At 39.5% G+C, this 24,082-nt stretch overlaps 1 protein-coding gene across 1 annotated transcript; it reads right to left on the reverse strand.

Annotated features, from left to right (window-relative positions):
* Positions 1-2,372: 2,372 nt before the first annotated feature.
* On the reverse strand, positions 2,373-7,913 carry kek1 (kekkon 1). Its single transcript, XM_066290319.1, has one exon. The coding sequence runs from the start codon at positions 7,791-7,793 to the stop codon at positions 5,874-5,876; it is 1,920 nt and encodes a 639-aa protein (XP_066146416.1). The 5' UTR covers positions 7,794-7,913; the 3' UTR covers positions 2,373-5,873.
* Between the last annotated feature and the right edge of the window lie 16,169 nt (positions 7,914-24,082).

Below are 24,082 nucleotides of genomic sequence, written 5' to 3' on the forward strand. Positions count from 1 at the left end.
CGTGAAGTTCTGGTTACTCTATTTTGAAAAAAATCGTATTTATACAGGGAGTTCCAAAATCCAAGGAATTTATAGGGGACGTTGCCATGAACAATTTTCACGTAAAAACTCTTATACGTCAAATATCGGCCATTTCGGCCCTAGAGCAATTTTTGTCAAAAAACGTAATGTTAGGTTCTTAACCCACTGGGTGTAGACCCACTGTAAGATTTGCGGATCTTGCTGCACGACAAGAGAGGCTGCCATCACTCCTCCCAACAGTTCCTCTTGGGTGAGTATAGAAATTTCATACGCCAACGACTTGATGTAATCCCAGAGGAAAAAGTCCCCCGGACTTAAATCGAGACTTCGTGCTGGCCACTTGATAGAACCGTTTCTTTCGAGCTATCGCTGATGAAAATGTTGGTTTCTCCTGCACAGAACGGGTCAAAATGTGCAGCTGCACCATCATGTTAAAACCACATTCTGTCTTGTATCTCCATAGTAACATTTTAATAAACGTCCTTAATATAATAAAACAGAAAAAAAGAACAAAAAAATGTTTATTTTGTTGTTTCTATTCTATTTACTTGAGGCGGGAAATACACGTAGAACGCTAGTTCTTTAAGATTTTTTTTTCAAAAATTACTACTGAATCGGTCGAGTAGTTTTTCGAGTTGTCGTGTACTGCGTGAGAAATTTCGTATTTTGAAAAATACTCAATTATAATTTTAGAAAGCAAAAAGCTAAATGTAAACTTTCAAACTTTCGTTGACGTTCTGCGAATTCTAAACACCGTTCAAGCAGATCTTCCCTTGGCAAGTCCTCATATATCGACAAAATGATAATTTGCACATCTTGGTGAAGAGAAAGTGAGTGGTTGTATTCGTCCGGTTCGAGGATCTGCTGATGATGCCATAGCACCTTTAGCAAGAAATAATACAGAAGGAAACCCGAAATCCGTTTTACGCAATTGTCTTAGAATATTCTAGAAATGTGTCCCTATAATATATAAGAAAGAAAGAAAATGTTCAAAATGTTTTTTCTGTGTGTATTTCCCCCCTTAAATTAACTATCGAAGTCTCTTGAATAAAAGTGACTCGGGGGCCAAAATGACCAATTTTTGACTAGAGGCTTCTATGCAAAATTTTTTTACCGCAGTGTCCCCTATAACCTCCTCAAGCTTAGCACAACCTTTTTGGAACACTTTTTCTTTTACACTATAGTTCCCAAAGCTCGCACTCCACCTGAGCAGCTTTCCCGGTTGAAATCAACAATAGCGACACTTCCGGTTCCACAAAATTCGCATTAGGGACTTTCCTAAAACCAGGAGCAAGAATATTTTCCAGAGTTTTTCATCACATTGATATTCCAAAGCGGCTGCAAATTCGCTGTTTCTGAGCTCCAGGAAGATTTCCAATTCGCATGTTGTTGTTAGCCCGTTATCTGAAGACCCCGAGGCATTAATGAATTGTCGAGCATCCGCTCATCTGTAACATTTCGTTTTAAGTATAACAACGAAGTCTTCTACCGTTGAAGGAAACCGTGACTAAATCAATTCAAACAAAAACCGCAAAACTCGGTTAAATTCAACAAGTTCAATACAAGTCACATCAAAAGCGAGCTTTGGTCGTTGCTCTAAATTTCCTTGATTTTTATGTAACTTCCGCATTGTCCTGAAAATTATTCATTTTAACTCCTCTACTTTCAATCCAGCTAATTTCCATGGGGCTTTCACGTTTCAGACTCACCACTCATTTAATTGCCCAACAAGCTTTTACCAGGATAGAGTTATAATACCAGGTGTAATGAAAGCAATTTACTAATTACATATTCTTCTGCTGGAAACGCGATATTCAGAGAGGAAATTTGTTGTGTTAAAATGCAGGCAAAAACACAGTTGTCCACTTTTTCGAGGACAATGATTGCTCGGACAAACACCGCATGATTTATTGTTTCACTTGAATGCAAATATTTCTTTTGTGTAACCAGCATAAGGGTAATTCGTTTACATTAGCACGCCAGGGGAAATGTGTTTTCATTACTGATGATGAAATGGTTTCCAAATCCGTGATGTCCCCATAATTCGACCAGCGCAGCGGGGTGGAAATCTACGTAGCCACGGGGGGGGAGTGCAATGGGGGGAAACTTTATCATATAGCAATTCACTCCCTAATCTTTGCACTCGCATGGCAGAAGTACATTAAAATCAACTTTATTGGTGTAGTTGGTGCTCCAATGTTTACCACTTTAGAACATGGAAACATGCTTACCCACCTTTACGTCAGATAAAGCCGGAACGTATGGGAGCCGGATCCAGCACAAAGTGCTTGAAATAAGCGGCTTAAGGGCAGGAGAAAAGTGGAAATTGGGTTCGAAGTGAAACTGCAAACTGTGTGTTTCCATAGGACATTTAATAAAAGACATTATTATCTTTTGTTCAAATATTTACATACGTATCGGGTAACATTACGAATACTGAGTTCTTATTATAAATTTATTTCCTGCAACTCTGTTGCTGTATATAACGTTCTTGCAACTCAAGGCATCTTCATATACAGCACTTTATCTATAATGATCAACAACAAATATTTTTAACACACCCATATTCTAGCTACACTGCCGCAGATTTACTTAAACTCTACCTACTTATATAAGTCTCATTTACAACGATACAAAAATAAATTAGATAATTTACATTATATTATTATCGTTTTATAAATGTAGGAGAAAACAAGGTCTATACACATACGTCACGTTCTTGAGTCGAGAGCGTGATGGGCCTGAAAGCTCAGATTCCTGCAACTACCATTTAGAGTTTTGGTTATATACGTCAGGAAATTCGTATTTAAATGCTTTTGTGGGGGCGCAGGCCTTATAAACGCACAGCGCCCTTTGTAGCGCTTGTTTTGAAAAAAAACATATCCATTATTCCCATTTATTCATTATTCATTATAGCGGGCATTTTATTCATCCCGCAAGCATTTATTATTAAAATATTGAAATCAAAGCACTGAGTTTCTGTCTGGAAAAATCAACGACGATTGAACATGTGTATTCTACTTATAAGGCCCGTTCTCGCGGTTTTTAAATAGGAGAATTTGGTTTAAAATGGAGCAAAAATGCTGGCCCCTGGAAGTGCTAAAAATGAGGCGATAATACTGTGTTTTGCTTCAAGTCTCTCTGGCCAAGGCCATGGCAAGCAAATATCACAGTTAGGGCCCTTTTTCCATTTGCCCTTTACGGGAAAAGTGCAGTTGCTCTAATGTTTGGCTACTTTTTCGGGCTAAATAGGAGCAAATAGTGGGGGATGATTTGTTGCGAATTTCAAATTTTATTTCAGCTTCAATATTATTGGATTTCAAATTTAAATTCGAGTATTGGGGAATGATTGGGGGAAACGTTTCGTTAGGATTGCCTCATTTGATCGATAAATGTGAAGAGACTTAGGGGAACAGTTCCTTTAGAAGTTCAAATATTTTCTTTTGAATACAAGACGATTCATCAGAATGGTAATCTCTCGATGCTTTTTATTGCGTATCAATTTCGGGGAAAAATATCAGACGCCAGGATAGATGGTTGCTCCATTACTACTTCACATTTTTTAACAGACAATGTGCAGTTTTTACATGATGCAGACTAAGATATTGGATTTCCCACGCGTCTCTAGCTCCTTAATATCGAACACACGGTGATTCTCGAGTCACCCTGTGTACTCCGAAGTGCATTCTCGCGATATTCGGTCAAAATTCAAACTTAAGTTGCAATAACATGTGGTCACGCTGTATATGGAAATATGAACTTGCATCGAAACTGACGATTCTCCGATCTGGCATCAACACAAATTTATAGACTTTTTGTATTAAAATCAATTTTTCAATTTATTCAAATTTCAGTTCTAACGCTATTTTTAAACCAAACTTCAATGCACTTTACCACTATCAGGGCTGCTTTTAACAATGGACAGACCGGCTCTAAGAGCAAAATCGTCAGTTATTAATTGCAAATTCCCTTTAAAATTCCCAAGAAAATGTGTATTTCCCAAAGAAAATAAATTTCCTAATTGCTCTGTCATTCTCAGACTAATCTGGAATGGGATGACTTGGAAGCAAAGAAAAGATCCAGCCTGGAATTTTTTTACAATTGACATCGAGGAAAACTTTTAAATTTTGCTTAAAGACGTTGGTATCCAGGGGAAACTTAAAGAGGAGAAAAGTTAAAGTAAGGAGAATTCTCCTCAATAAAATGCGCTTGAGTTACAGGGTGATCCACATAAGCTGAACGTCTAAAGACATCTCATTCGGCATCGCAGATGAGACTAATCTAACTTACGGATTTACAGGGATTAATGTGAAGCACGATACACAAGGTGGCTCAAAAATATTTGGTGATCGTAATTAAGACTAAAACGATTTTTAATTTTATGATTGTTTGAGCTTTGAAAGTATGAAATAATACCTTTCCTGCAAATTTCAAATTCTGCAATAGATTCCGAATTAAAATAGGAAAGCTGACGATTGGATAATCTGAAGTAATCCTTAGAGAGAAGCAAAGAGGTAGAGTTTTAGATGAAAACAGGGGAATACAGGAATTCCTAATAATATCCCCTAGAATGCAAAGAAATGAAACCATTCAAGGTGGTCTGTGAAAAAATATTTGGCTAAGAATACCATACGTTTTCCAAACATCTTATATATTTTGCTATAACAATCCAGTATTTTCTATGACTCCCAAATTTATCCCCATCCTCTATCTTTAATGCTAAACAAGATATAGAGGCATTAGGTAGGACACGCTGTATAATTACTAATTACCAACAAAGTTCAGTCTCATAACTAAATTTTGCAATTCTTGCGTTATTTATCAAGGTACTGAGAAATCACTTTTCAATGAATTTCCCTATAAAGTTCATATAAAATAGAGAATTAATCAGATCGCTGGCAGGTCTACTTGATGATTTGATTGCGAATCAAAGCTTAATTAAATTAATCACATACAGAAGAAATGCGAAATTAATTTTGGACTAATAAGTGAATAAACACAACGATAAAAAAAACATAGGCAAAGCAGCTTTTTTGGACACACTGTGCTATATAAATGCATATACAGGGTGTAGCCTTTAAATACGTCTATCCTTCAAAATAAATTCAGTTTCAATGGCGGCGAAATTGAAAGGAACGTTTTTCATTGAGCTTAATACGTTCTACGCGATTAAGGAAGAATATTCATTTTTTCTTAAATTATTATTTTTTTTTTTTGAAAATACGCCAACCGATGGTCGGGAGGAGGGGGTAAGCGTTTTTCCCAAAAAATGGAAGGTTATTATTGAGCCCCTTCGCCAGCCCCAGGGGGACATTCCACATCCAGGAATGCCCACTAACATGGATTAAACGTTAAAATGGAAGTTCGACATTAAATTTAAAAATCCTGTGTGCGCTCCGTGGGCCTGACCGCCCATCTCTGGCCTCATGAACCAACAAATTGCGTCAAGGACCAACATTTATTTCCCAAATAAACTCAAACAAAAAAACCTCCAAAAGAAAAATACGACAAAATGAGGGATGTAATGAATGACATACAAAAAGCTCCTGTTATACGCACCTGACGTTATTACTCCCATTAATAATATAAAATACCGCCATTACCTAAAGTTAAGTATTCAGTCTTCTCAATGTATACTTCAACAATGAATAATATTCGCGTACACAATAAATAAACCTCACTAAACATCGTTATATCACAAAGAATAATTTCTATATCAATCCTCGGTTTTCACAGCACTCACCATTGCTTAAAATCCTTTCAAGATCCAACAAAACAGGTGCTTAGCACCCTCATTCACTCAGCAACAATTAGGAACCTAGTCTTTGGTATGGAGTTTTGCGTAGCGAAACTTAAACGTCAGTGCCGCACCCTTCTTGGTACCCTTCATCCGGAGAGTTTCTACTACTGCTCAAAGCCCTTTTAAGGGCCGTGACTGGAGGCAGCACTGGAACTCCGCCCTTTTGCCACACTCTCAGAGTTTTCGTGGACGCCGGAAGGCTTACTTGCGTAGCTGAGGAAGCCATTTCGGACATGGGCAGTGGAAGACCATAGTCTGGTGGGTAGCCCAGAGCCTTGTTCCTGTAGCTCGATGATTCATCTAGCTGGTTGGCACAATTCCCTTCAATGATGGGAGTCTTGTCGTCATAACTGAAACCTGAATTACTGCCCACTCTTTGGATGTTGTAGGAGTCACTATCCCATAAACTAGAAGGGTATAAGGAATCCACATTTCTGCTGTATTCGCCGCTAGCAGGGCGGTCCTGGTATTGCTCAGCGGCAGTTGGGGGCACCTCACTGGTCTCTTGCTGCCTCATGTCGTTTATTAAATCCGGGTTGTTGCCGGAGTTCGAAGAAGGTGAGATGAATCCGCTCGGAGGAGGGTCGTTGGCCCTTGGGGGCTTTTGAATGGGGTTGCATAGGTTCAGATCGCTGGGCTGTTTTCTTTCGGTGGATTGAATTGCGCTTATAGGGGAAATCGCCGCTTTCCCATTGGGCAATGCTGACCCATTGACGACAGTCACCACCTCCAGCTGGCGAGGGGTTTTTGTCTCCACATAAGGGCTGCGCCTGACTCGCATCAGCAACACTGAGATGATCACCAAAACTAGCAAAATTAGCACTGCCAATGCTGCACTTAGACCTGCGATCTGCCCATTGCCTAGGGACGTGATCCCTAGGGGCCTGGAGATCACCCTCAAGGTGAAGTTGGTTTCTGAGCTTCCAGCACGATTTTCTGCAGCACAGAAGAATTCTACAGCGTCAACCTCTTGCACGTTGCTAATCACCAAAATGCCCTTCTTCTCATGCTCCCCTAGGGACAATTCCAGTATAGTGATCTTCTGGTGGTTAGAAAAAAATGAGTTGTTAACTAATAGTTTCCCATTCCAATACCACTTGATATGGGGAGCTGGTTGTGCGCTTGCGCGGCATACAATAGTAGCATTCTCCCCAGCAGCAGTTTCAATATAGCGATTAGCTGGTAGTATGTCAGGCTTGCAAGCCAGATCATCGATATGGATCTCGGCAAATGACTTCTTCATTAATCTCTCCGGCCCATTACATCTAGGAGCAATCGGATAAGGGATGTTATGGCCCTTCAACCATTTCTTCACCTCCCTTAAACGGCAGTCGCAAAACCACGGATTGTTGTGCAACTCCACCCCATGCAACTTTGATAAGTTTTGCACAGTGTTGGGTCGCAGCTCCGTTAAGTAGTTGTCGTTGATCTTCAGAGATTCCAAGCCATCGATTCCCTTGAAAGCTCCAGGCACTACAGTTTTAATTTCGCAGTTTGAGATGTCCAGCTTGATGAGGCTTGGTATGTTGCTGAAAGCTCCAGAATCGATCTTTTGAATTGGATTGTTGGAGATTATCAACTCCCGGAGAAAGGGCGTGTCTCGGAACGTGTGGGAGGGAATCGCAGTGAGGAGATTGCTGGACAAGTCCAGCTCGATGAGGTTGGTAACTCCCTTGAAAGCTCGGTCGTCTATTTGGCCCAAGCGGCAGCTCCGCAGGAACAATCGCTGTAGATTTACAAGCCCGGACCGATAGAACGTTTCCCTTGGCAGAATCTGGATGTTGTTAACCGAAAGATCCAAAACTTGCGTTTCCGGATCGGCACTCTCGGGGATTTTTATCAGCCCCCGCTCCATACACTCCACAGTCCTTTTGCCGTTTTTCCACTTGCACGTGCATATGGAGGGACACGATTCCGACCTTGCCGAAACGGCGAACACTGCAACGACCCCTAAAAGAGCAAGAAAACGCATTGCTCTAGTTGAGGGCCTCAGGGCATTTACGTAGCGAAAGCTCCGCTTTGGCCGTTTGACGAGAGAGCGAGCGCTCGCGCATATACAGAACGAACAAACCGGCGTGTGCTATTACACTGAAAGCTCTCTAAGCTGATTTTGAGCGGCACGGCACTGCTATGCCCGCACCCTCTCTCTATCTATACACGAAAAGCGTTGCGCACTGGTTCATAAGTAACCACCGCATAAACGTTCTGATTTTTACATTGGTGCTTTTATTGTTGCTGTATTTCGTGATTTTTTAAGTTCTTGCATGTTTTGAACAAACATTCCACCGCAAAAAATTCTTTCATCAAAACTGGAACAACGTGTACGGTCGCCAAATAAATGTCTCTAATCAGATTGCCTGAAGGGCACTCCTCGAGCACCGATCGTACCCCCTTCCGTGTACGAACGGTGCGAGTTTTGCAGCCGAAAGATTATCGCCAGCGTTTGATGATCCTATTCCGTGGCCTCCTCGGCCACCGGATCTGACACCTCCGAATTTTTATCTGTGCCATTTACGATGCCCACAGGGTCGAATAGTGAAGTTTGGTTTTTCACGTCCGAATATGGTGAGCGTTTTCCCGCCAAGCAATTTCGACCGTGAATTTTGGCACCCTCGATGACGAGTTGGCCCATCGGATGGCAGTTCATACCCGAAAAACTGATAATCAAGACAAAAACCGTAAACGTCCCATTTCCCATCGACCCTTAACCTAAATCTGAGCCCATTTCCGATTGAATCGGATAACCGCAAATAATGCGATATTCATAAAAACCACCGTCGATGTCATTTCACATCAAGATAACCGATAATTAATTTAGGTGACCAATGGTCACGCGAGCTCGAGCCCCGTATTGTATTTTGAGGATTGCTCTTGCTATTATTATAGTCAGTTTTGACAAACACTTCGAGTTATTATTTATTTTATCTCAAATGCGTCGTCTAATTAATTTGAAGGACCGTAGGTAATGCCTGCTTCTGACAGCGGCAGAACTATGGTAATTGAGAGGCAGTCCGAAACAATAAAGCACGTGGAGAGAGTTTCAATATGCAATCAATCATGGAAAAATTTATCAAAACGCCGAATCGAAATGGAAAATCCATTATATGTATACGAATACGAAATAAATTGATACCTTTTGTTAGCACACGAAAAAAAATGGCCCGCCATGCGAAGGGCCTAATCACAAAATTACCCTTTCCCCCTCGAAGCAAATTTGGTTAATCAAAGTTTATGGAAGATTAAGCTGTTTAGAATTATTATTCATTTTCGTCACGCTTCTGGTTTCACTAAAAGTAATTTAAGTTTGTTGTTCGTTCTCAAACTCCGGCACGATTTACGTTAGAGGAAAGTGTAGTAGCGTTGCTTAGACGAATTTCTCAAGTTGCTATTCGGAGTCCCCAAAACATCGGGTTTTCTTCATGTTCGTGCGGAATTTCAATGGGACCGAAATTAATGTGCTTCACTTCACTAAAATAACCCAAGGTTTCGTGGTTATGATCGAGTACACATGCCAGCATTTTTCCTTTACAATAACATCCACCGAATGGCTTATAAACAGAAACCACCCATGGAACTCTAATCCCGAAAATACGTGCCAAGCTGTGTGTATTTAAAGCACAATAGCTACCCAGAAGAATGGGTTTTAACCTACCCTCTTTACAATGCCCTCAAGGTTACTACGGACAAACCTGCCATTCTTGACGAGGTGTTTTACCCGGAATTTGCCTTATTCAGAACATGAATCGGGGGTGTAGTCGGAGAACAAGGCGAATATTGCGGAGTCGCAGGTAAAAGGAATTACGTACTAATGACTCGGTTCGGTTAGTCGAATGTGTTTTTCTTTGGTATCGGCAGGATGGAGGGATGAAGCAGCCCTAATTCAAGTTTTTTGGGCATCCGGACAGTCGATTTTGGCCATTTTCAAAGCCACTTTGTCGTCAAATTATCAATGAAATTGTTACAAAATCAATTTGGATTTTTACGGTCTTTTAGTCATCGGCGCCCAACTGAGAACCGGGGAGAGACAGAGGAAATCGCGTTTCGCGCACTAACCGAGCTAGTTCGTTTAATAACCTCAGGTTGCCATTCAAATTGCGAGAAGAACGAAAATCTCGTTCGTAATTCATGTAGATTTCCTCAGACTGACAGAACTCAAGTTACATCCTGGTCCTGCAGTATCACATCCACGGTAATTTAATACCTGATTATCCGCTTACAGAACGGATGTTATTAAGATATGCTAAAACATATTATTTATTAATTCGCTTGTAGTCTTTAATTAATGATTCATTAGTGAGAATCTGTGGGAAACTCTGCAGAGGCATCCAATTTAGGGCTAATGCATTTGAGGGTCAACGACCTGCGAAGAGTCCGCATTAAGCTCTAATCAGAGAGTCAAAAAAATGGAATATCTAAAAACTTTCACTTTCTCATCTACGATCACTCTCTCCACTTTGAAGTCTTCAACGCTTCGACTATGAGTAACAGGTCTATCGTGTATGCCACCAATTCGACATCTTCTTCCATGTTATCTCCAAGGATCTCCACATCATTTCGCATTGTAAGGGTCCTCAACGTTGCGGCACCCCCTTGCCACGTCCCCCAGTTTGTATAAATTGAGTTCCATAGAGATAACGACTCAAGATGTAAAATTTCTCGAAAAATTTTGACAATATCAAAACCATGCAAATCAACTCCCAAGGTTTTTTCTGATTTTTTTTTAACCTTTGATTCGGGCTAACCGGGCTCGGACTCAGACTCGCCATTCACAATTGACCCATAAGCAGATCTCTAATTTCGCTCTTTCATTAGGGACGGATTACGGTATCTAAGCTCTTTATGTGTTACGTGTATTTGGTTCTTTACGATATTGCCAGCGATTTTGCGCCTCTATTAGAAATTCCCTGTGTGCGCAATGTGGCCCTCATAATAGACACATTCGATTTTATTTATTTTGAAATGTATTTTTAAAGATTCCGGGAAATGTGTGTAGCTCTAGGCCGATAAATTCAAATTTAGCAGTAATTACCGTATACGATATCGAATAAATTGCGTTGAAAATACCCCTGGAGGGTGCTGCGTTTGGGAAATTTGCACAAAAAGATGGAATAAATATCAGAATAGGTAATAATACACCGCCCAGAATATATGCTTGCTCACCTCAAATGCTATAAAGAGCATTTGCGGGTTTGCAGGGATTTTTTCCAAAATATTCGTCGATTCTGACTCGACCCTTAGGCGAACAACCTCTCGCATTCGACACCCTCGGATCTAGTTCAAAAGCGCATGCATTGAATCTTTGACCAAGAATGCATGTTTGGAGTTGTTTACGAATCTCCAAGATTGGTCTATAGTTATTGAGTTTCCCAGTTTCTCTGAGATTATCTAGTCTCATTTCATAAAGAAAGGTAAGGCGGATTTTACCCAGGGTAAATAAATGCTCATCACACATCAAAAGCCAGAAATCGCGTTTAATATCGAATAAATCGCCCCCAGAGGGTTATTTCGTGATTCCGCGTGGCAAAAACATGAAAAATTTCGACGTAACCCCGCATATTTTAGAACGGTCCGTTAAGCTTGTTGTTTTATTGCAAATGACATTTTCAGCAACAGGGGCCACAATTCCAAATGTGAGCGGAATTTTTTCAAAGAGTAACGATTTCTGCTCCCGCGATTTTCTTCGGTATTTTTGCCATCTGTTGGAAAATGTGAGCAGAGAAGAATAGCACGAATTTGGAGGAGGAAAAGTTTTAACCCGCACCCCCTAAAGTTCAGCTATACAGGGTGTCTTAGAAAACGAGACAAATTAAGCGCTTACCATAGACTCTTTGGACGCAATAAAATCTATATCTAAACTCAATCTTAAAGCCTCAAAACGTACAGGATGTAAAAGTTGCATATCAATTACTTTTTTTCCTTAGAGCTCCTACAGTTTTTGTTATATTTAGTTTTAGAAATTGGAACTCATTGAAATATATATATTTTTTCTCTTGACGCCTACAGTTTATGAGATATTGGTTTTTGGAAATTTCGGCGTGGCGAAATGGGGCCTGATCCCAAAATGTCGTTGAGTCGTACCTTCTTCGGGTGTCACCTTAATGTCTCAAAAAGTGTAGGAGCTATGAGGGCTAAATTAAAATTTAACAATTTATTACATACCTGGAAGGATTGAGAAACGCCCCCAAATCCCCTGCAACCCAAAGCCGTTCGAGACTCTGTGGTAATCGGCTCCCTTTTCCGGGACAGCCTGTATAAAACCCGAGCGTTTCCCTAATTAATATTCCTTAACTCCTGCTTTCCAACACAATTGCCTCCAATCATCAAATTCCTGTTTAACCAAAAAAACGAGCTGCTTTAGGAAACTCATCCCGCCACCGTAACTCGAACACGAAAGTCATAAAAAGGAAAACTGAGAATGATTTTGCACTTATCTTCCTCACTTCGCCTAATTTATGACAATCATTAGGTAATTTAAGGAGAATAAAAGTAAATCAAGTCTTAATTAAAGAGAGGGTTAGGGCTGCTTAGCATATTTTCGAGGGGCTGTTGCAGGAAAATGTTTTAGATGAGCGAGTTTCCAGCGAATTTGAATTACTAAACAAAAATCTTCTCCGAGGTATTCGACATCTGGTTCAATATTTGTCTTAATATCATGTACATCCATATTCCGCTAATGGAAGTTGCTAAAATGGGTTGTGGATTATTTGATTTAAAGCCAGCATGCACGAATTCCATTTCCTTTATTTTATTTACCCACACTTGCCTTTAGGCAACAAATAAACTATCGACTCGACTACCTTCCTGACATCAACGATTTCAAATGAGTTTCTGTATATTTTGTATATAATCAAATCCAATTTGCTTAACGCCTGAGCAAATATTAATTTTCCTAAAACAACATGTGTAAACCAATAATTTTATCAAGTTTTGTTTGCCTTTGCTAAGCTGCAGATAATATCGATACTGTTTCTCACGTTAATTTATTTATTTGTTCTTCTAGCTGTCCTTTCTGTTATGCTTCAAAGGGATGACGAGCGATCATCCCAATAATATCCATTGCAATGTAGCAGGGCTCAAGAGGGAATATGGATATTAACGGTTTTCAAGGTATGATGGCATCCATTTCGGCAGACCGGAAATTCATAATGGATAAATTCTTGGAATTCGCATCCAGCTTGGAATGCGATGGGGGGGTCATTTAGGGCCACGACGCTCATTTTATGTCTTGCAATTTATTCAGAGGGAGTGGGGCAGAGCCGAAATCGCAAAATGCCCTCTACACAATCATTAATTCAAATTTAATCCGATTCGATGATTATTCTCAAAACGATGTCGTTAAGGCGCAAAACCCATTCCAAGAGGGTCATAAATTATATTTAAAATATTTTCCAACACGAGCCATTCATTACGCCCTTATCCTCTATCGAAAACCTCATTAATACGTTCAAAAGGTGATTAATTTTTCGTTAATTTCCGTTTTCCTTTTATCTAAGCTCCCCAAAAAGACCCCAGAAAAAAACGGGAAAGTAATTCCCTTCTTCCATTCCCTCTTATTTGAGAGCCGCAATCTCATCGGATGTTTTATACAGGAAGTTTGATTAATTTGTCCATTTTCACCCGCTGCAGAGTATAGGGGCTTTGTTCTTATCTGCAAGCCATTTAAGTATTTATCAGAATTCTACTAGTTCTGGCGACTTGTAAGCGAAGTTCGTAAGTTGCGGACGTTCAATCTTATCATGGAAAAACTGCTGGAAATTTAATTTTCTTATTCCAGCTCCGCGGACAAGACAGGTTGTCGATTTTAAATTAAATGGAATCTTGCACAAGTTTGATTAAATATTTCTTTCGAGATCGTCTACTGGAAAATTGATTCGATAAACGAGAGGAAGATACAAATATATCAGCCAAAAGTAATTTTGGTTCTTTGCGACTGCGGTGCACCGACAATTTAAGCGATATGTCTGTGACTATTAGAATTTCGTTAATGAAAGGGCTTTTCTCTTGAAAAGCAGCTTTATTTTATCTCAACTTGAGCATAGCCATAGGGTCGATTCCTTATAAACCAGCTTAAGGCGTTCGACAGGATTCGGAAAAAAGGTATTTTACAGAAGATGAAATATGGAAGATTGAGAGCTAAGCACTTCAAAATAGAGATTAGAGATATCGTCATCAGGACGAAACACAACACTGAGATCCCTGGGCTGAGGCTTTATTAAACGTGAGGAATTGTTTGTCAAAATCGATGGAGCAAATAATGCCTTACGGCCTCTAGTCGTGACAGTTTGGTTCGTTCAGGGATAATGCACGAAATGGGGTCTCTTCGTCCAAGTTGCGACTAGCCCAGGACAGTTACCGGTCCTCCTCTTCCTGCTTCCGCCTATCAGAATGTGAAAAATTTGTGATTTCCACTGGAACTGAATTCATCAGTGAAGCGCTCAATCCGCCTCTTGGCGCAACATTTCGCAACGATCCGATCATACCTTATAACGTAAAATGACGTACCCTCCAGACCAACCACGGAAAAGACAATGTTCCTCGTAGACCGGAAATATCTCGTTTGTGGTGCCCACCAGCTGACTAAAGCAGTTAACGTCGAATTTCACAATGGCAACGCCGCGACGTTCATTTGTCAAATTTTCCCTGCCTTTTAGCGAAGGCGTGACACCAAAGAAATATATCAAACAACAAAACCATGTTGCCGAACGTTTCTTCTTTCAGCAACTGGTTTCTCTATAATTGAGTGACGAACGTTTTTCAACTTCGTGTTTTTCTTTCGTTCCTGGTGCGAAAGCGATTTTTTCTTACTTACTATCACCACAATACAATCCAACGATTCCGGGCAAAAGAAAGTAATTTTATTAATGAGGGTCCCATGTAAATGCATCCCCCGACGACGGTCTCTCCACCACGAAACTTTAAGATGGAGTCAAACACTCGTGGAGGATGATTAATGTTCCGGAGTTAGACTTACAAATTTACATTTCCCTACTTCGTGTTTCCGCCTGAATGTGCCTCGTCTCTTTAGAAACCTATTCAGTTATAAATAAGATAAGAAAGTGAGGGATAATGCACTGTGTTGTAAAATCAGGAAAGTAAATATCAGCTCCCTCTCGGTTCCTGTATGGGGAGAGTAGACGTCGGACGAGTTTGTTAAACTTTTTGCCAGCCGTCATCGTTCTGGAATGGATTCACGGCCTAATGGGATGAATATGTACGTAAAAAGGGAAATTCGGGAATATACACATGCACTTTTATCGCTGATTTTATTTCTGAGTTTGTGTGAACAAATGACGTGAAAGTAATGTGGGGTCGAGGTTAGCACGGGTAATTTTTCAATTAACCGTTAAAGCAAGAGAGCAGGAACCTAGCAAACGACACGAAAATTATGTTACCTTAATATTTCGAGTTCTGGCAAAATATGTGTTTTATGTCCCCTACGTTTGCCGAAATCGAATAAGGACACGCAAAAGAAACGCGAATGCTATGGCAAATTGAAAACGAGGAGATAACGAAGTAGGTTATTTCATGTCCCCTGAATTTTGTTATTAGAGATTCATGGCTCTTGTCAGTATTCCATGTTTTCGACGCCTCTAAATTTGGATAGAATTCTAATTAGAATTTTCAAAAGTAGTCGAACTTTATGAGGATCTTCAAAGGGATTAAAATACCGGATCGTATGACATAAAGCCTTCAAGAAACTTGAGGAATTTCACAACTACGATATTAAAATCCTTCATTAAGAGCCATTGGAAATCCACTCTAACTCTTCAGATCCGACAAGAGTTTCTTATTGACTTAAATTTTCTAAGCTGCATCGCCATATCAGGTTGCTGGCCAGGCATATAGGATAAGATTATCTTTTGTTCAAAACCAGCATTTTGGGGGGGCGAGAACTCTGTTCCTTGGATAATCTAATTTTGCAAAAATTAAAAAGTTAAAAATGTTCAAATAAAAATCTAAAATACATTTAAAAAAATAACTACAAAAATTAAAAAAATTAAAACAAACTAAAAATTAATTTCAATTAAACAAGTTAAAAACTAAAAAGTCAAGTGGGACACATATTTTTCGATGTAATTTAATTTTAAGATCTCGTAAACTACAGTGCAACGTCCTTAATCAGAATGGCGAAATCGTGAGTTAAAGTCCCAACGTTACTTCGCTAATCGAACGTTAATGAGGAAACACTTTTTGGTTGTATCCACTTGAGTTACGCCACCACCGTTGGTGATGGTCCCATCGGGAAATCCTTCCTCCCCTTTGTTTCAGCATAAAGATCACTGCGTTTAGCGTCCCTATTGTGTTTGTGCTGGTAGTAAGAGATCCAGTTTGAGCTTGCTTCCAAAAAAAAAAAAAAATTAAAAAGCACGTGATGCTCGAGTTAAAAGAAAAAATTTAAGTGTTAAAAGATATAGATGAAACTTTTTTACCAGCACGTCAGACAGAAAGCCATTCTTAGTTACACATTTATTTAGGTATATGTAAGTGGTGATCAAAAGTATGGAAACTGATTACTTCTTAAGCTATGTGACAACAACGCTGTTATTTTAAGTCTTTCTGTATTAAACTTTCATATGTTATACAGGATAGCGCATTTCGCCTCCCGTCTTCTACAGCTGGTTATCGCTGAATTAGGATTTTAATGTTGTGTACAGTTTACTTGTGTCTTAAAACGAACTTCAGGAAAATACTTCTAATTATACAGGACGGCCCATAAAAGCATGACCATACCGGACAATTTTTTTAAAGAAATACCTCACATTTTTTTCGCGTTTAAGTAATTTCGATAATTGTTTACGTATTCTTAAAATTTTGTTAATTGGATAATATCGGGAAAAAAAATTAAAAATTAAAAAATTTCATTTACCCTTCTGATTCGAAAAATTAAGAAACAATAGAGATAATGTATATTTAAAGAAATTATAAAAGGTGTGTATTAAGCATCGTTTAGCAGTTTTAGTAAAAGTAAAGTATATAATTATAAATATCACTTACCTATTGTAAAACACGGAGGTGACAACGTGGTGATATGGAACTGCATTTCGGTATCTGGTATTGGGCGCTTAATTCACATTAAAAGTATTATAAATCGTTTGGTTTATCGAGACGTGTTGAAAAATAATAATATTGCATTATGCTCAAGAAGAAATGCCGTTACGATGGGTTTTCAGCAAAATAATGACTCTAAGCACAAATCGCGTTTAGTTAAAAATTGGTTAAACGAAAATAATGTCCTTCTGATGGATTGGCCGTCCCACTCACCAGATCTAAATCTCATAGAGAACCTCTGGGAGCATTTAGACCGGCAAATTCATCAAAACAAGATTACCAGCGTTAATGAACCATTCAATTTCTTAAATGCAGAATGGATAAAGATTCCTACGCAACATTTGTTGTTCTCTGGTGGATTCTATGTCACGACGACGCGCAGCAGTCATTAATGCAAAAGGTTATCCAACAAAGTACCGAATGTTTAACAAATATTATTAAAAAAATAGTTTAACTATTTTAATTTCCATAGTGTTGGTCATCGCTGCAAGTACGTACATGCCTACATATTCGATAATTTTTGAATTTTCAAGAAGAATCGTATTTTAAGCGGTGTATGCCATAAAATGCATGGGCGTGCGAAAGTGCCAGTTTTAGAATTTATCTATGTCCTATTAAAATCAGATTAATACATCCCTAAAAAATATGCATTTACATTCTATGTTCGATAATCCGAATCATTCGATAGGCCGAACCACGCCTGGCTTTGTGGTGTTACAATTGAAAAGGTTGCACTGCATTTACGAAATCGTGACAGCGCTTAACTGAGTAATTCAATTAGTCCTTTAACTCTAAAAAGCATTTTTCTCTCTTCCAGCACTCAACTTGTCAAACCTGCATATTAAATCAACTCATTTGGACTATTTTGAACACCACTGGAAACTGAAGCTGGCATCCTAAAGTGGTACACAATGCCACTGCAATGATGCAATGACACTGTGAAATATTAGAACACCTCTGTACTGAGATTTAACTTTTAACATGGACGCTGCTGGAATTAATGAATTTTAAAATAATAATTAAACATGCAACGCTATTTTAATATAAACCCCCATTTCAGGCCGGTACTAGATAAGTGAATTGTTTATTTTGTACGAGATTTTTATATTTACGACCACTAGACAGTTCATATCGGGTCGCAAAATAAAAAGGGCCTAAACTAAATTAAACCGAGAGATAAACCCGAAACTTGGCTGCTTTTAAATTGCCAAATTAGTGTTAGGCAACCTTTTTTAAAAATCCCTTAAGGGACCAGTCGAAATCTGGCAAATAAATCGTGGATTTTTCTTTTCAGGAACCTGAAACAATCGTTTGATATATGGATCGATCGGCCTCTGGAAATCGGGGCTGAAATTAAGGGGTCAAAGGCGAAGCCCTTTGATTCTATTTACCGACTTAACCACCAGCTTTCAGTCCTTGAAACCGCCAGGAAGTTCCATTGTTTTTTTAATTATAAAATTGCAGAAAATGTACATTAACGAAACTTATTAAGAGCACGCTATAAAGCCGCCATTAACGAAGCAAGGAAATGCTTTTAAGGGTATGAAATCTTCTGGCAAAAAAGCGTTGTTCTAGTCACGTATGCATAAACCATACAATGGCAAAGCAGCAAATCCCTGCCATAGGACACGCAGTATAATGTGCGGATCAGATAAGTGTCGAAACCATCGACGGCCCGAAGAAGGACAAGGTGGAAGTGGCCCGAGGAAGGTGAGGCCCGAACCCATTGAAGAGATTAACATACCTGCCGGGACCTGACTTAAATACCCGATGAATGGCAACTGTGGTGTGGTGTGTGGGAAATAATACAGCCCATCGGCCGTTAAACGTCTGCAACGCGTGGAGGAAACGAGTTTGGACCGAACAGCATTAGCAGGTTGCGGCATGTTAAATTTTTCTATACGCTCTTCAACCTTACGGTGATCCGAAAATAGCTTCAAAAAGCAAAACCAGGCCAAAACCGAGGCGCTTTGTTGCTGTATGCTTATTGATTTTTGCTGGTAGCCTATCGAAACCCTTATTAATGCTTTCAAGGGGTGATTAATTTCTTTTATTACCATAAAAGGGCTCCTTTAGCCCCAAAAACGCCACCGTGAGTCGAAATTTATGGAGATAGAGGGCAGTAATTCTTGTTTCTATGCACTCTGCTATAATTAGTTTGCGAAGATTTGGGCGGGGACAATATTTTCAAGGGTCGATTATGGGACACTTTTTGCGTCTCTTTGTTTCGAAACAACCGTCGACATTCAGATGTAGCGAAATTTTAAATCTGTCTTATCGATTTCGTGGATCTAAAGTGGAATTCAGCCACCGTCCACTGTCATAGGGCCGAAGCGAAACTGCGAGTTTTTCCGGTAACCATTTTTCTAACCTGTCATCCCCGTTCGACGTAAACAAATTGATTTATTTTGAAATATTTTTATTTCTTCAGGCGTCTACAGTTTGAATTTTTATTGAACTGTCACTAACTTTTAGAGTTATCGCTTCTGCTTTAATTTATTTGCTAAAAAGTCCTCGCCCTTTTTGTGCACCAGCTCCTCGATCAATTGCAAGAACTTGTTTCCTTTTTACTCGCATTTCAAAAACAGAATGATTTCAGTTTCCTGTAAACTGGGCATGTTAAAAGTTGCTGAAAACCCGAGAAAATTTCCAGCCTATTTGAGCCATTGAATGTCTAAAGTAGTTCGGATTCTGGACAGCCCAGGGGCTACCTGCTTCCCCCGGCGCCTCCTCCATAATTAGTTCAGGAATGTCGGTCCAATACTCGCCAGTTCAGGGACGCACAAATTCCAAATTTTATTTTATTCTCCATTTTTGTTCCAGTCGTTACTGAGGTTATCCCCAAAATTCATTTTTCTGTTTAAAAAATTAATAAAACTTCTCAATATTTTCATATCCTACTATATTGTAAGGTCTATCGAATGTGCTACGAATGAAAAATTCTTCAGTTCTCACTCCTGTGCGAGGGCTCTCTTTTAAGTTTTGCATATAGAGGAGCAATTGAATGGCCTCCAAGGTCTCCTTATCTAACGTCTCTTGATTTTTCTTTTGGGGCCATCTTGAATGGCTCCTTTATAGATCAGATCTTGAAGATACTGATAATCTAATAAACCGCATGACCCCAGAATGTCTGGCCATTATCAGAGACACTTTTCAAAGAGTGCGACAGAGATTCGAAAGTAGACTACATTTGTGTTTAACACAAACGAAAAATCATTTTGATCATTGAATGACTTAAATATGACAAAATTACAAGTTAAACAAGATTATTTCTGCACATTTGCTAGGGGTAAGTTGACGTTTTTAACTCTCTTGATAAATAACCTTAAATTGAGGTTTCTTTCATTTTTCCGTGATTTTCCAAAAATGCTTTGACAAATCGAATTCCTTAACTTTTTAATTACTTTAATATGAGATGCAACTCGGTGAGGATTGCTATTTAACACTTTCAAGTGAGAGTAGCGGGGTGGCAAAAGGTGACTATAAACATGTAAAAAAAATTAAGAAATATTTTCCGGTTAAGCGTTGACTAAGTAGATGTTATATCGTAACTGGTTACACAATGAAAGCAGGTACCTCCATTTCATAACTCAATTTGAAAATTGCACCGGCATTAACAATGGTTACCTTAGTCCTGTTGGAACAAAGCACCTCTGGAATTATATTCAGCCCGCTGCCAGAAGCGCTTTTGTATCATCTTGCAATTAATGAAAGTCACTAATTTTCGTGATAATTAGTTTTCATCAAAACCACTCAGAAAGTATTGCGCGATGAATGAATTTTCTATATGTTCGAGGCGGATTTCTTTTATTTTGTTTGAGAATAACTCTTCGCAGCTAAGCAGAGATTGTTGGAGATGCACACTGTTCTCAGTTAAAACTATCTGAGAATAGCATTCAGCATTTTCTAAGGGCCCGGACGGACACCTTTGTTAATGTTTTGGTGATAAATCGGCTTTCAGAACCTAAGAAAAAGTTTTTTAGATATCTCATGACTGGAATATGTAGTAATTCATGGAATTATTTTCCAAAAACGTTAATTGAGATGAGGCATTGAATACCTAAAATTATGCTGGTAAAAAGGGTGGTATAAAGACCGTGGACTCATCCGGTTTCCTCGATTCGTTACAACTTTTCTCTCCCGTGCTCCTCCTTATACTTAATTATTTCTTGAAACAATTTCGTTAACAATGCCTAGCATTTTTCGTTCCTTATCAAAAACGTACCTTAATTCCTCCTATTTCTTCCACAATATAATTTAACTCATAACTTCTTTTTTCTGAATTTGAAGCAAACCTGTTGTCCAGACAACCTCTGTTGGACTAGGGGCGTTCTGGTGTTTCCACTGCGTGTCAAGTTGACTTCTTTATCTAGAAATCACCTATCGACTGAACTCTCATTCTTCACACAGGAAACATTTCTTTGGACCGCGTACCAGTTTAACAATCCTCAGAGTGTTGGTTCACACACTCGTTTGGCCTTCATGATCTATCTGAGAGGCTGGGTGATGCTGTTCCAGCATTTTCACATCAGTACTTTTCTTTCTTCTTCTCTCTATTTACATCTGGATATTGTATACTCAATGTCTCTCTAATTTCTACAAGTCCACGCTTCAACGGTTCTGGTGGAAGTTTTTGTCCATCTTTCGTAAATGTCCTACTGCACCTACTTCATATTAGCTGATAACCTTTTCTTGTGGGAGAGGAAACCTGCGAATATACTCGGAGTACTATTCTGGTAACCGGAGCATGTGGGATTCACTCCGCAAAGAGACGTCCACCCATTAAAACCTCCTCCCTTTTTCATACATCCGTCTGGAAACGCCGTTTTCAGATATACCTTTAGACAGTGGCAAGTTCTTCCCATCCATGAACGTCTTTAGCTTTTTTTTTCAATAAGAAGATCTAACATATGACTGGGCCTTTTCCTCGCTGTTCATTCCCCTTGCTCCTTACAACTCTTTCCATCATGCGGGTTATAGCTCCCAACACGTTTTGTCCTTTGTGATAAGTTCAGGCCAATTCAGATTAGGTCAGTTTCCCGTCTATTCCGCCTCTTTCCTTTCCACTTTTAATCTTGGACATACAAAGGCTGTATGCTCGGGACTGTCCACGTCGCCACAAAACCAACACAGAGTGTCCCTTACGTTCCCAATCTTGTGCAGGTCCGTCCCGAAGATCTTGTGCCAGTTAATTTCTTGGTGACAAAGTTAACCGCTCCAAACTACCTGTTCGTCCACCTGATGTCCCTTATAAAGCAGTTTGCAAAACCCTCGTATGTGTCACACCTGTCCTGCCACTGTTGAAACAGCGATTCTTGAGCCATATGCTTTGCCGATTAATTCATAACCTGAACTAACCCGATCGAACTTTTAGAGTTATCGCTTCGGCTCTAATTTACCTGCTAAAAAGTAGTTTTTCTCCTGCTTGTGCACCAGGAGGCATTCGATCGACGGCAAAATCCGGTTTCTTTTAACTTACATTTCAGGGCCAGACTGACTTCGGTTTCCAGTAAACTGGAGGTCTTAAAAGTTGCCGGAAAACTGGAAAACTCCCCGGCTGGTCATAACACAAACCTCACCTGCCACCTGACTAAAAAGCCTAAAAAGACTTTTACAGCCCCACAAAATGAACGTTGAGGGTAAATTAAACTTACATCATGCATGTAGGATTCAGAAACTCTGCAGCGATCTCTGCAAAGCACCTCGCAAATTTCCAAAGTGAGCCGATTGGAGCGTGGATAAATATCTCTTTCAGTTTCTAAGATATAGCATCACTTTTGATAGCTGCTTTCACGATTTTGAAAGCGCTTCCCTGGAAACCCTTAGGTATGCCGAGCCGGTATTGGGTGCACATTAGTGGATTAGACGGACAAACTGAAAAATATCAGTTTTCTGCGAGTTCCGTAATAAAAAAACTGCGAGACGAACAGGAGAGGATTCATCATCAATATAACGTTGAATGGGCTTGAAAAGCCCAAAAAAAGGTGCAGAATTTGCTATTTGGAAAAGTCCGCTTTCCCGCTGCTAAACTGGAGGTTCACCTACATCCAATTTCATGTGGGGGCCGCATTCAAACCGTCATCTGATCTGATCAAGCAGGACGTCGGGGCAGAAAAAAACATCAAAGTTTTTTAAAAAGAGTTCGCTGTGGAATTAAGGCTCTGCCATGACACCTCTCTCAATTACTCAATTACATAAAAAGATCTATAGATCCCAGGTAATTTAACATATACGAGCATCCGGTCGATTAATATGTCTGGGCCGGTTTCGAGGTGAAGAAACCGAGTACCATGCTTCGTTATCTTCGTTACCATCACATAATATGGTCATTGCCGTGCAATGGCCGGAAATCGACGCTAATTTACATTCAACCTGTGAAGCTATAAGTAAACGAGGATGAGAATTTATTAATCCTCTCTGAAACATAAAAATGCTCGATGAGGAGTGCTTAGGCAAATCGCTGAAAGATGGGAGTAATTGGCTCGAATCGGAGACCTAACAAGTTCGATTGGTTAAACTTTCCTACTTAGCCACCCTCCGAGAGCTTCCTAATCTGTTTTGGGCACCATTTACCGAAAACAGGATCAATTTTACTTTATGTTAGTGTAGTTAAACTTCCTGAAGAGCGGAGCTGCTCCTATTGATAGCAGGGAATTAAAGGGCCCTCCATAAGGGGCTGTAATAACTCCCTGTCATGCCATATGAATTTTTTAAACCCACTTTTCTCCTAGCACGGTGGTAACAATGCTCCCCGAGAAACGTGTTTTATGCTATTATATGACCCGTTAAATTGAAAAACTTAATGCCCTAAAACTTCGATATCAAAGAGAGGTGTATTAAAGCCAAGTCCTCTTGGGCGCCAGTTGTAAAACGAATTACCGATCGAAGATATGGGAACTCTGAGATTTAACGAGGTGGAAGTCTGGATTTTAGACCTCTAATATAGCCTCCAAAGGGAGAAATTAGTTGCAAATGTAGACCAATTATTCTGCCTTATTAATTTCAATTTGTGCATGTCTCCAGACTGGTTTCGTCTGTCTTTATGGTTCTACTGTGGAAATTTCGTGAGAAAGAGGATTAATCCCGGATGTAAAATTCTGCTGTGTTCATTCCTAGAACGCAGACGGTTGTTTTCCTAGAGAAAACAATCAAAAGAAACAAAGAAAACTATCGCAAGTTGATCGATTTAAAGTTCGAATTGTGAAATTATTA

Source organism: Euwallacea fornicatus, chromosome 15 (assembly GCF_040115645.1).
Source record: "Euwallacea fornicatus isolate EFF26 chromosome 15, ASM4011564v1, whole genome shotgun sequence".
Taxonomy (NCBI): Eukaryota; Metazoa; Arthropoda; class Insecta; order Coleoptera; family Curculionidae; genus Euwallacea; species Euwallacea fornicatus.

Excerpts from the sequence above, each read along its gene's own strand:
- kek1 (XM_066290319.1), bottom strand. The coding sequence starts at position 7,793 with ATGCGTTTTCTTGCTCTTTTAGGGGTCGTTGCAGTGTTCGCCGTTTCG.